This window comes from Anoplolepis gracilipes, chromosome 10, assembly GCF_047496725.1.
Source record: "Anoplolepis gracilipes chromosome 10, ASM4749672v1, whole genome shotgun sequence".
NCBI lineage: Eukaryota > Metazoa > Arthropoda > Insecta > Hymenoptera > Formicidae > Anoplolepis > Anoplolepis gracilipes.
Genome location: NC_132979.1, coordinates 6,682,296 through 6,693,410, shown reverse-complemented (window position 1 = coordinate 6,693,410; position 11,115 = coordinate 6,682,296). Strand labels below are relative to the sequence as shown.

General features: G+C 30.2%; 2 protein-coding genes across 2 annotated transcripts; both read right to left on the bottom strand.

The window, feature by feature from the left end:
- Positions 1-1,159: 1,159 nt before the first annotated feature.
- LOC140670543 (glutamate receptor 1-like) lies at positions 1,160-4,600 on the bottom strand. Its single transcript, XM_072901203.1, has 8 exons — positions 4,429-4,600; positions 3,589-4,082; positions 2,938-3,270; positions 2,612-2,774; positions 2,157-2,365; positions 1,860-1,952; positions 1,520-1,683; positions 1,160-1,449 (listed from the first exon to the last, which is right to left on the bottom strand). Exons 1-8 carry the CDS (start codon positions 4,598-4,600, stop codon positions 1,191-1,193), a joined length of 1,887 nt encoding a protein of 628 aa, XP_072757304.1. The 3' UTR covers positions 1,160-1,190.
- Positions 4,601-7,266: 2,666 nt separating this feature from the next.
- LOC140670580 (glutamate receptor 1-like) lies at positions 7,267-10,752 on the bottom strand. The gene is made up of 8 exons (XM_072901247.1): positions 10,581-10,752; positions 9,744-10,237; positions 9,008-9,340; positions 8,676-8,838; positions 8,193-8,413; positions 7,890-7,970; positions 7,545-7,708; positions 7,267-7,474 (listed from the first exon to the last, which is right to left on the bottom strand). Exons 1-8 carry the CDS (start codon positions 10,750-10,752, stop codon positions 7,288-7,290), a joined length of 1,815 nt encoding a protein of 604 aa, XP_072757348.1. The 3' UTR covers positions 7,267-7,287.
- Between the last annotated feature and the right edge of the window lie 363 nt (positions 10,753-11,115).

Below are 11,115 nucleotides of genomic sequence, written 5' to 3'. Positions count from 1 at the left end.
ATCATAAGCGAGATCTTTTATCAAAAGCGCAGCCCTGAATTAACGGAAAGAAAGAACGAGGTTCCGCGATTCAATGACGCAGATGCGCGACTGAAAAGTGATCGTCGCGAACATTTGACTTTATCGGATCCGAGGGATCTAAATATAGGGGTGCGCGCAAAAGAGTGCTACCAGGTGATATAAATTGTTGCTACATTGTTAGAAATTACGCGAGGATACGTATCAGGGCACGATTCTTCCTATCAGCGAATCATCGCCCGAACTGTAAATTATTCATTGTCCTAGTTTACACCGATACGCATACTAATAAGTACTATATTTATATTAAATTGATTAATATGCACAATATAAACGCTCATACTTTGAGTGTGGTACTCCTGATTGCAAATATCAAATTAAATTGATATGCGTATCAAAAGATTCTGGCGCGCGGTAAACATTTGGTTTGTTTTAGCTCATACCAGATCGTATATATCACTGCCATTAGAAAATTTTGAAATAAAAAAGTGAAAATGTTATAAATAATGCTGTAATTTGTCTATTGCTTTCACAATTGCCGTGGAATGTCGATAAACAGAAACATATCAAATGTTTAGTCCCCACCAACCGATTTAACGGTGTAAACTGGATCATTGTTGTAAAATTCCCGTAATCAGTATTATTTATCCACGCATTTCATAAATACACAACAATATCTTATTTTAAATGTGCCTCAATTTGCGCATGGCACTCTGAAAGAATATTTCTTATAGTATACATCAATATTGAATAATTATAGAATTATTCATAAATTAGACACAATATTGCCGAAAAAAATGTATTTCATATATATATTTAAAAGAATTTATTATTTCGATATCTAAAAAGATATTTAAATACCTTGACAAACACACACAAACATATAAATAATGTTATAAAATAAAATAATAATTATATTTTCCTCTGAGGATATCCGTGGGCGTGAAAGCCTTAAAACTAGAATGTTACATAATATTATATAATTAACTGTTATTGTAAATCTGTAAACACACATACACACAAAGATATGAGAAGTAATATTTCTATAGTATAATAATAATATATATAATAATAGCATTTTTCATTAACATATAAAGACACTCATTGAGTAAAAAATTAAATAAATAAAAAATTCCGATCACATAAAATAGTATAATATGTTTCAAGCGAGATTATTGCTTTTTAAGAAATAATTGTTTTTTCGAACGATAGAAAATCCGCGATTGAAGTTTCTTTTTCTTGTATCGATAATAAGTGTTTTCCATAACCAGTATAGCGACACTTAAAATAATCCCTCCACAAAGAATCGCCAAAATTGGGACGATATTAGTCATGCGGACCGGTGTGTAAGCCGTGTTTTCGGCGGAATGCGTTAAGATCTTCGTATCCCTTAAACGCTTCATCATGCCGTTATCCAAAAATTTCTGCAAACTATAAAACATACAAAACTTTTATAATTGGAAGAAGAAAAGCGAATGGAAAAATTGTACTAGATATTCACTGATAATTTATCACGCCCGTGTATGGATTGCCTTTGGACAGAATCATCCCTAAATTGTCTATTTTTTCAGTGCTGACGGTGGACAATTTACAAGGAATTTCCATTTCAACATTTTTCTTCAAAGCATTCAATATCATGTAAGCGACATTTTTCTCATTGCATACCTAAACAAATATAATAGATAATAAATTATATAAATAACCTTCCAAAGAAAAACAAGCATAGACATCGTATATTTTAAAAATAATTAGTAATTGATTGTATTATCCGAAATAATTGATTAATTTTATCGAAAAAATTACGTAATATCAACTATATTGTCATAGTTGCAAAATCGTACTTGCAAGAAACCATCGATTATAGTCTCCGGTAATTCTGATTCCTTCTTCATTAGTTTCATCAGTTTCATCGAGAAAGCATTCTCATGCACTGACTGATACTATCGCACAAAAACATTTTTAATACAGACACACTTCAGCTGACAAGCTTATGATAGACATCGAATCGTAATTTGTAATTGTAATTCCATATTGCAGGATGCAACGGTTTAACATAGCATAGTTTATTCGGTCGTTTACAAATAAACGAGTATCAGAAGTGAAAGTTAAAATATTTGAGATGAATTGGATGAACTTACGGAGATTATGTCGTAGTCAGCACTGCCACGTGGAACGATTAATTGATAAGTACCGTCGATGACAAATTCATCTATCGAATGAAAAGGAAGAATGCGAGTGCAAGACGTTAAGAAGCATACTAACGCTGCTGAATAATGAGCTGTCACCAGTATCGCCGTTAAGAATATCGTAAAGTACGCAACGCGTAGCGGCGAACTTCTCGGAAATGCTAAAAAAAAGATTTAATTTAAAAAAATTTCGAGAAAGAGTGCACTTAAAAGGGTTATTTAATTTTTAATTCTTAATTAAAATAATTTTTTAAATAAAAAAATTAAACCTTTCTTAAATTACTTTAAAATAAAATTTTTTTTTCTTTCTGTTTCCTTTGTGATATTTTATAAATATTTAATGGATCAGTATTTTATTAAAATGTTTTGCATAAATTTTAGTTTTTTAACAGTGTAAACATTTTTACCTATAAGTGCTTGCTGACAAAATATACCCCAAATGCAGAGAAAATTGTCGGAAATCAAATCCACAGTTCTTCTAAATTCGCAATACATTTTCATGAAAGACAACAGAAGTGGGGTAATCAATAGTAACACGACAATCGCAATCCAGATGTTCCACTCAAACATCTGTTGAATAATTATACAATAAATTATTAATTTAAAAAAAATTATTTGCTTTTTTAATATTTTAAAAGTATATATTATATATATATCGTTAACACACAATAACGGAATAAAAATGTAAACCAAAACAATTTTATTGTCAATTAATCTTATTAATCGCAATTACCTGAAAATAACTGAGCCACTTAACACCGCATATCCCGGGTTGTCTGATGAACAAACTGTTCTTAGATATTATCAAGGGCAGCGTGAAATCGACGTAACGTACTCGAAAACTCGTCATCGACATATCGGCGATAGCGAAATCCGCGCGACCTGACACAATCTCATTCATTACTCCAGACCAACTGAGATTCTCGTTATTCCACATGCCGTGGTCATTTAATATAGATACTATATCCAAACTAAAATTGAGAGAATGCGTAAGCTCGTCCAACACTTTCCCATACAAATTGCCCACGTAATTTCCAACTCCGAAACTTGAAGAAATTTGTATATCCTGAATTTATTTAATATGAATTAATTAAATCGAAAATTTGTTTTATAATTATTTTAATTTAAATATAAAATATTTTTAAACTATATTATACATAACTTTTTATATAAATACGACTCTAAAAGGATTATTTAACCATAATTGAAAACCAATTTTTCTTAAAAGAAACTTGATGGAAATAGTCAATTCAAATGTCAAATACGTATTTTGATTGATACGTCAAATTAATTATAAAATATTTAGAGCCCATATATGTATATATATATAACTATTTTATTATATATCTAAAAAATAAAACATATTGGAGATTTACTCTAGTACCTTGACTGTGACCGCCCGTAAAACAGTTCCCTCCAAATCCTTCCTTCGATCGTATAGGGATAAGTTCGTCAAGGGAACGAATCCTAAATCACCTTCCCATTCTGCCAAATCGAAGATTTTGGTGGTCTCGCCCTTGACCGAGTACCACTCTTGCAAAACACCTTCATTGTGGCATAATACTAGCATCTGCGTATCGAATGCCAAGTTAAAGGGATTACCTATCGGTTCGTGGCAATAATCGTGAGTATCGTTGGCGCGCGAAAAAAGAAACAGCACAAACCACACAGGAAAGGACATGGGATAGGTATTAGTCGCCTCTACGAATTCCAGATATGCCTCGAAATCAGGCAAGATAACGATGATAATGGGTTTCACTATTTTATGGTTATATCTGAGCGAATTCTGTAATCGTCTAAAGTGTACGTCCAGGGTCACCACGTAGTGTCGGCCCAGTATACGGGAGCACGTATGCACCAAGTGCGTAATTTTCAAATCTATAAGTAAAGATTTTGCAAATTCAATATGATAAGCTTGATAGAACTGCGAGAATTCGCAGTGGAAGAAAATCCTAAAAATTTTGTTTAAATAAAACTTAAAATTGCGATATCTTTTTTTTTACTTCCTGTTTACAGAAAAATTGAGAGATGTTAAATAGAAATCGCAAAATATCAATCAGAATTAATAATCGATCGACAAGTTGCCAATGATGCTGATCTATTCCAATCGGTTATCGAGATTAGACACTTGTTCGACTAAATTAACATTTACAAATAATTTACAAAATAATAATAATAATCGCAGCGACAATAATACTGTGCCGTGATTAAATTCCGAACTGACCGCCATAATCGCCGAACTCATCTCCAGGATGAGCGAATATAACAGTCGCTGCGGAATAAAATTTCCGAATGGCCATTATCACTTCGACGAAAACATCAATGTTGAAATGCCTTTCCGAATTTACAAGAACGAAAGGCAATATCGAGCACATCAGATACAGCGTTAATCTCATTTCGTTAGAAGATCAGACGCGAAGGTTTACACTAGAGACTCGGAGAAACCGACTAAACGGCTGAAATTTATACGTGAATGTGTCTTCCTACATCGAGTAATATGGGATAGATGCAGGGACGTATGTGCTTATCAAATGCTCCAAATAACACGATTGCGAAGATTCATATGAAAATAAACATTATCGGTCTTCAATCTTTTTAATTATATTTTTTATTATCCGAATACTAAATATTGGCAGATTATTATTCCATAAAAATATTTTTATTTATATTAAATAATTCATTTGAAATATTTATATTATTCATTTACCCGTCCCTGACCACGTGTCCACGGAAAGTGCATATTTCAATTTATAATATCACATCAGGTATATGTTTTGCAAGTATGTGTACTGACTGATATCAATTCCATTAGAAAAATGCCATTAAAATTGCGAGCAAAAACAATCAACTGATCTCATCTTAAATGAGCGTTTATCAGAGTAAATGTTATCAAGTTAACATTTTAGTTGACAGGGTAATTCTATTCTGCATTTTCGCAAAAGAGCAATGATAAATCATTATTTTCTCGAATTATATTATGATATCTATCACATGTAATATTCAATCCAATTATCAGAATATTTTCTCAATTTCTTCAGATTCCACATTCAGAAGACACACATTAAAATTAACCTAGGTAATTAGATAAAATTTTAAATTATATTACATGTAATACAATCGATCAATTTAAAATGGTATATAAACACATGTAAGGTGTAATTGAAAGTTATGTAGAAACTTTGAGTTTTACACGCTAGAATAACAATTATATGAGTAAGCGCTTTGAAAGGCTTCTTTACAGAAAAAATAATCATTTATAAAAAGGAAAATTGCACAACTCTTTTATCATCAAGGCAAATACAATAACAGTTTTAAATATTAAAAAAATACTCACAAAGTATCTTCCTTCAAAAAACTGTAGCCCGAAAGCAAACTAAAAATGTTCCCAACGAGTTTTCAAATAACATTTAGCCTGTCATGTCCTTACTGTAGAAAAAAGTTTCAGCTCTTTAATTCTATTATTTTCTGAGTTATCGAGTTATTGTGTTTGGATTAAAAATATTTCTATTTTGCAGTGTAATTATAACTATTACAATTATTATTATTACTATTATCGTTATTATTATATTTATTACAAGAAAAATAAATACTTTTTCATCTTATTATCAAAAAAATAATTAAAAAAATGATTTTACATTTTTTTTATCATGTTGCACCAACTCGAAAAATTGAAAAAATTTGAGAGTATTGAAACATATAAAAATAGTATTCTATAAAAGTTTGACGATTGAACCTCGAAAGAAACATGTTAAAAAAGTCATTTCTTAATTTCAATCTCTTTTTAAAAATCGAGCTTTTAGCCGAAATTAATAAAAAAATATTTTTATTGTATCTTTCTTTTTGTTGATAAGTATTCAGAAAAAAATCGATACGGGATCATTTTAAATATTTACAGAAAAGAAAAATAAAAACTGAAAATAACATTTTTCTCGATAACTCAGGAAATAATAAAGTTAAGGAACTGAAATTTTGAGGAAATTTTTTTTTTTACAATGAAATGACAGTCCAAGTATTATTTAAAAACTCGTCGGGGACACTTTTTATATGCTTATCCGGCTATAGCCTTTATACAAGCACGCACGAATTATCGCATGTAATAAAAAAAATATCAGAATGTTACGCATTGTTGCATAACCATCGACAAATTCGTCAATCTGTCTCAATATCGTTAACGGAAGTTGAATAAACTAACTGTTTTAAATGATAACATCCATAACAACTCAATAGTATTTAGATATAAATAGATACAGATTCAGATATAAATAGATACAATATGAGAAAAAGAGATGTAATTAATAATATGTAAATCTTTTCAAGAGTTCCTTCTGAGAGCCTCTAACAAAGATTCTCTCCCGCTGGATAAAGATCTTTTAATTAAAACTTTTGTATTATATATTTCTGTTAAAAATTTCTGTTGCGCTCGTTTAGTTATTTATATTGTTATTATATTGTTCTTATATATTGTAGCTCATTTAAGTAATAATAAATTATTTAATTATTTAGTTAATTCAATTACATTGTTTATATTCGGCTCTTTTACGCCTTTAGTATTATTTCATTATATATTTATGTGTTGCTATAATATATAGAACTTTATTCTCACGATTTGTACAGACTTTTCTATTACATCCTGTATTGTATATGTATAAATATTAACTATATTAACTATATTGAATTCATATACAGTTTTAAAAGAACATATTATTTTGATATCTAAAAAAATATTTCAATACAACGACAACACATATACATACAGATATATATATATATATATATATATGTATATATATATAATGTTATATAATATTATATAATATTAATATTATTGAACTACTGTTGTAAATCTGTAAACACACATTCACACAAAGATATAAGAAGTAATATTTCTATAGTATAATAATAATATACGTAATAATAGCATTTTTCATTAACATATAAAAATTCTCATTGAGTAAAAAATTAAATAAATAAAAAATTCCAATTGCATAAAATAGTATATGTTCCAATCGTGATTACTGCCTTTGGAGAAATAGTTGTTTTTCGAACGATAGAAAATCCGCGATTGAAGGTTCTTTTTTTTGTATCAATAATATATTTTTTCCACAACCAGTATAGCGACACTTAAAATAATCCCTCCACAAAGAATAGTCAAAATTGGGGCGACATTAGTCATGCGGACTGGTGTGTAAGCCGTGTTTTCGGCCGAATGCGTTAAGATCTTCGTATCCCTTAAACGCTTCATCATGCCGTTATCCAAAAATTTCTGCAAACTATAAAACATGCAAAACTTTTATGATTGGAAGAAGAAAAGCGAATGGAAAAATTGCACTAGATATTCACTGATAATTTATCACGCCCGTATATGGATTGCCTTTGGACAGAATCATCCCTAAATTGTCTATTTTTTCAGTGCTGACGCTGGACAATTTACAAGGAATATCCATTTCAACATTTTTCTTTAAAGAGTTCAATATCATGTAAGCGACATTTTTCTCATTGCATATCTAAACAAATATAATAGATAATAAATTATATAAATAATCTTTTAAATAAAGAAAAGCAAGTACAGACATCGTATATTTTAAAAATAATTAGTAATTGATTGTATTGTCCAAAATAATTAATTAATTTTATCAAAAAAAATTACGTAATATCAACTATATTGTCATAGTTGCAAAATCGTACTTGCACGAAGCCATCGATTATGGTTTCCGGTAATTCTGATTCCTTCTTTAATAGTCTCATCAGTTTCGACGAGAAGGCATCCTTCGAATCTTCATCCGCTGACTGATGCTATCGCACAAAAACATTTTTAATACATAAATCATACAAACACACTTCAGCGCTAACAAGAAAGAAAAATGATGACAGACATCGAATCGTAATTTGTAATTGTAATTCCGTGTTGCAGGATGCAACGGTTTGGCATAGCATAGTTTATTCGGTCGCTTACAAGTAAATGAGCATCAGAAATGAAAGTTAGAATACTTGAGGTAAACTTACGGAAATCATGTCGTAGTCACTGCCGCGTGGAACTATTAATTGATAAGTACCGTCGGTGACGAATTCATCTATCGAACGAAAAGGAAGAATGCGAATGCAAGACGTTAAGAAGCATACTAAAGCTGCTGAATAATGAGCTGTCACCAATATCGCCGTTAAAAATATAGTAAAGTACGCAATGCGTAGCGACGAATTTTTGGGAAATGCTAAAGAAAAAAATTTAATTAAAAAGAATTTCAGAAGAATCTGCATTTAAAAAGATCATTTAATTTTCAATTTCTTATTAAAATAATTTAATGCAATTTTTTAATTAAAAAATTAAATTTGTCTTAAATTTCTTTAAAATTAAATTTCTCTTTTCTTTCTTTCTGTTTCTCTTGAGATATTTTGTAAATATGTGGTGAATGAGTATTTTATTAAAATTGTTTTGTATAAATTTTAGTTTTTTAACCGTGTAAAAATTTTTACCTGTAAGTGCTTGCTGACAAAATATACCCCAAATACAGAGAAAATTGTCGGAAATCAAATCCATAATTCTTCTAAATTCACAATACATTTTCATAAAAGACAACAGAAGTGGTGTAATCAATAGTAACATGACAATCGCAATCCAAATGTTCCAATCAAACATCTGTTGAATAATTATACAAAAAATTATTAGTTCAGAAAAATTATTTGCTTTTTTAATACTTTAAAAGTATATATTATATATATATATTTAACACACTCGTGCCAATAACGGAATAAAAATGTAAATCAAAACAATCTTATTGTCAATTAATCTTATTAATCGCAATTACCTGAAAATAACCGAGCCACTTAACACCGCATATCTCGGGTTGTCTGATGAACAAACTGTTCTTAGATATTATCAAGGGCAGCGTGAAATCGACGTAACGTACTCGCAAACTCGTCATCGACATATCGGTGATAGCGAAATCCGCGCGACCTGACACAATCTCATTCATTACTCCAGACCAACTGTGATTCTTGCTATTCCACAAGCCGTGGTCGTCCAATACAGATACTATATCCAAACTAAAATTGAGAGAATGCGTCAGCTCGTTCATCACTTTCCCGTACAAACCGCCCACGTAATTTCCGATCTCGAAACTTGAAGAAGTCGGTATATCCTAAATTTATTTAATATAAATTAATTAAATTGAAAACTTATTTTATAATTATTTTAATTTAAATATAAAATATTTTTAAACTATATTATATATATATGTATATTTATTTATATTATATTTTATATATTTTATGTATACATTACTAAATATAACTTTTTATATAAATACGACTCTAAAAAGATTATTTAATCATTATTGGAAACCCTATTTTTCTTAAAAAAAAAAATTAATAGAAATAGTCAATTCAAATGTCAAATACATATTTTGATTGATATACGTCAAATAATTATAAAATATTTAAGCCCATATACATATATATATATATATATATATATATATATATATATAACTATTTTGTTATACATCTCAAAAAATAAAACATATTGGAGTTCTACTCTACTACCTTGACTGTGACCGCCCGTAAAACAGTTCCCTCCAAATCCTTCCTTCGATCGTATAGGGATAAGTTCGTCAAAAGAACGAATTTTATATCATCTTTCCATTCTGCCAAATCGAAGATTTTGGTGGTCTCGCCCTTGACCGAGTACCATTCTTGCAAAACACCTTCATTGTGGCATAATACTAGCATCTGCGTATCGAATGCCAAGTTGAAGGGATTACCTATCGGTTCGCGGCAATAATCGTGAGTATCGTTGGCGCGCGAAAAAAGAAACAGCACAAACCACACAGGAAAGGACATGGGATAGGTATTGGTCGCCTCTACGAATTCCAGATATGCCTCGAAATCAGGCAAGATAACGATGATAATGGGTTGCACTATTTTATGGTTATATCTGAGCGATATCTGTAATCGTCTAAAGTGTACGTCGAGGGTCATCACGTAATGTCGGCCTAGTATACGTAAGCTCGTATGCACCAAGTGCGTAATTTTCAAATCTATAAATAAAGATTTTGCAAATTCAATATGATAAACTTAATAAAACTGCAAGGATTCGCAGTGAAAGAAAATCTTGAAAATTTTGTTTAAATGAAACTTAAAATTGCGATATCTTTTTTTTTACTTCCTGTTTACAGAAAAATTGAGAGATGTTAAATAGAAATCGCAAAATATCGATCAGAATTAATAATCGATCGACAAGTTGCCAATGATGCTGATCTATTCCAATCGGTTACCGAGATTAGATTATTCGATTAAATTAACATTTAACAAATTATTACAAAGTAATAATAATAATCGCAGCGACAATAATACTGTGCCGTGATTAAATTCCGAACTGACCGCCATAATCGCCGACCTCATCTGCAGGATGAGCGAATATTACAGTCGCTGCGGAATAAAATTTCCGAATGGCCATTATCACTTCGACGAAAACATCGATTTTGAAATGCCTTTCCGAATTTACAAGAACAAAAGGCAGTATCAAACACGTCAGATACAGCGTTAATCTCATTTCGTTAGAAGATCAGACGCGAAGGTTTACACTAGAGACTTGGAGAGACCGACTAAACGGCTGAAATTTATACGTGAATATCTCTTCCTACATCGAGTAATATGCGACAGACGCAGGGACGTATGTGCTTATCAAATGCTCCAAATAACACGATTGCGAAGATTCATATAAAAATAAATACAATCGATCGGGCTTTAATCTTTTTAATTATATTTTTTATTATCTGAATACTAAATATTGGCAGAATATTGCATAAAAATATTTATATTTATATTAAATAATTTATTTGAAATATTCATATTATTCTCTTATCCGTCCCTGACCACGTGTCCACAAAAAGTGCATATTTCAATTTATTATATC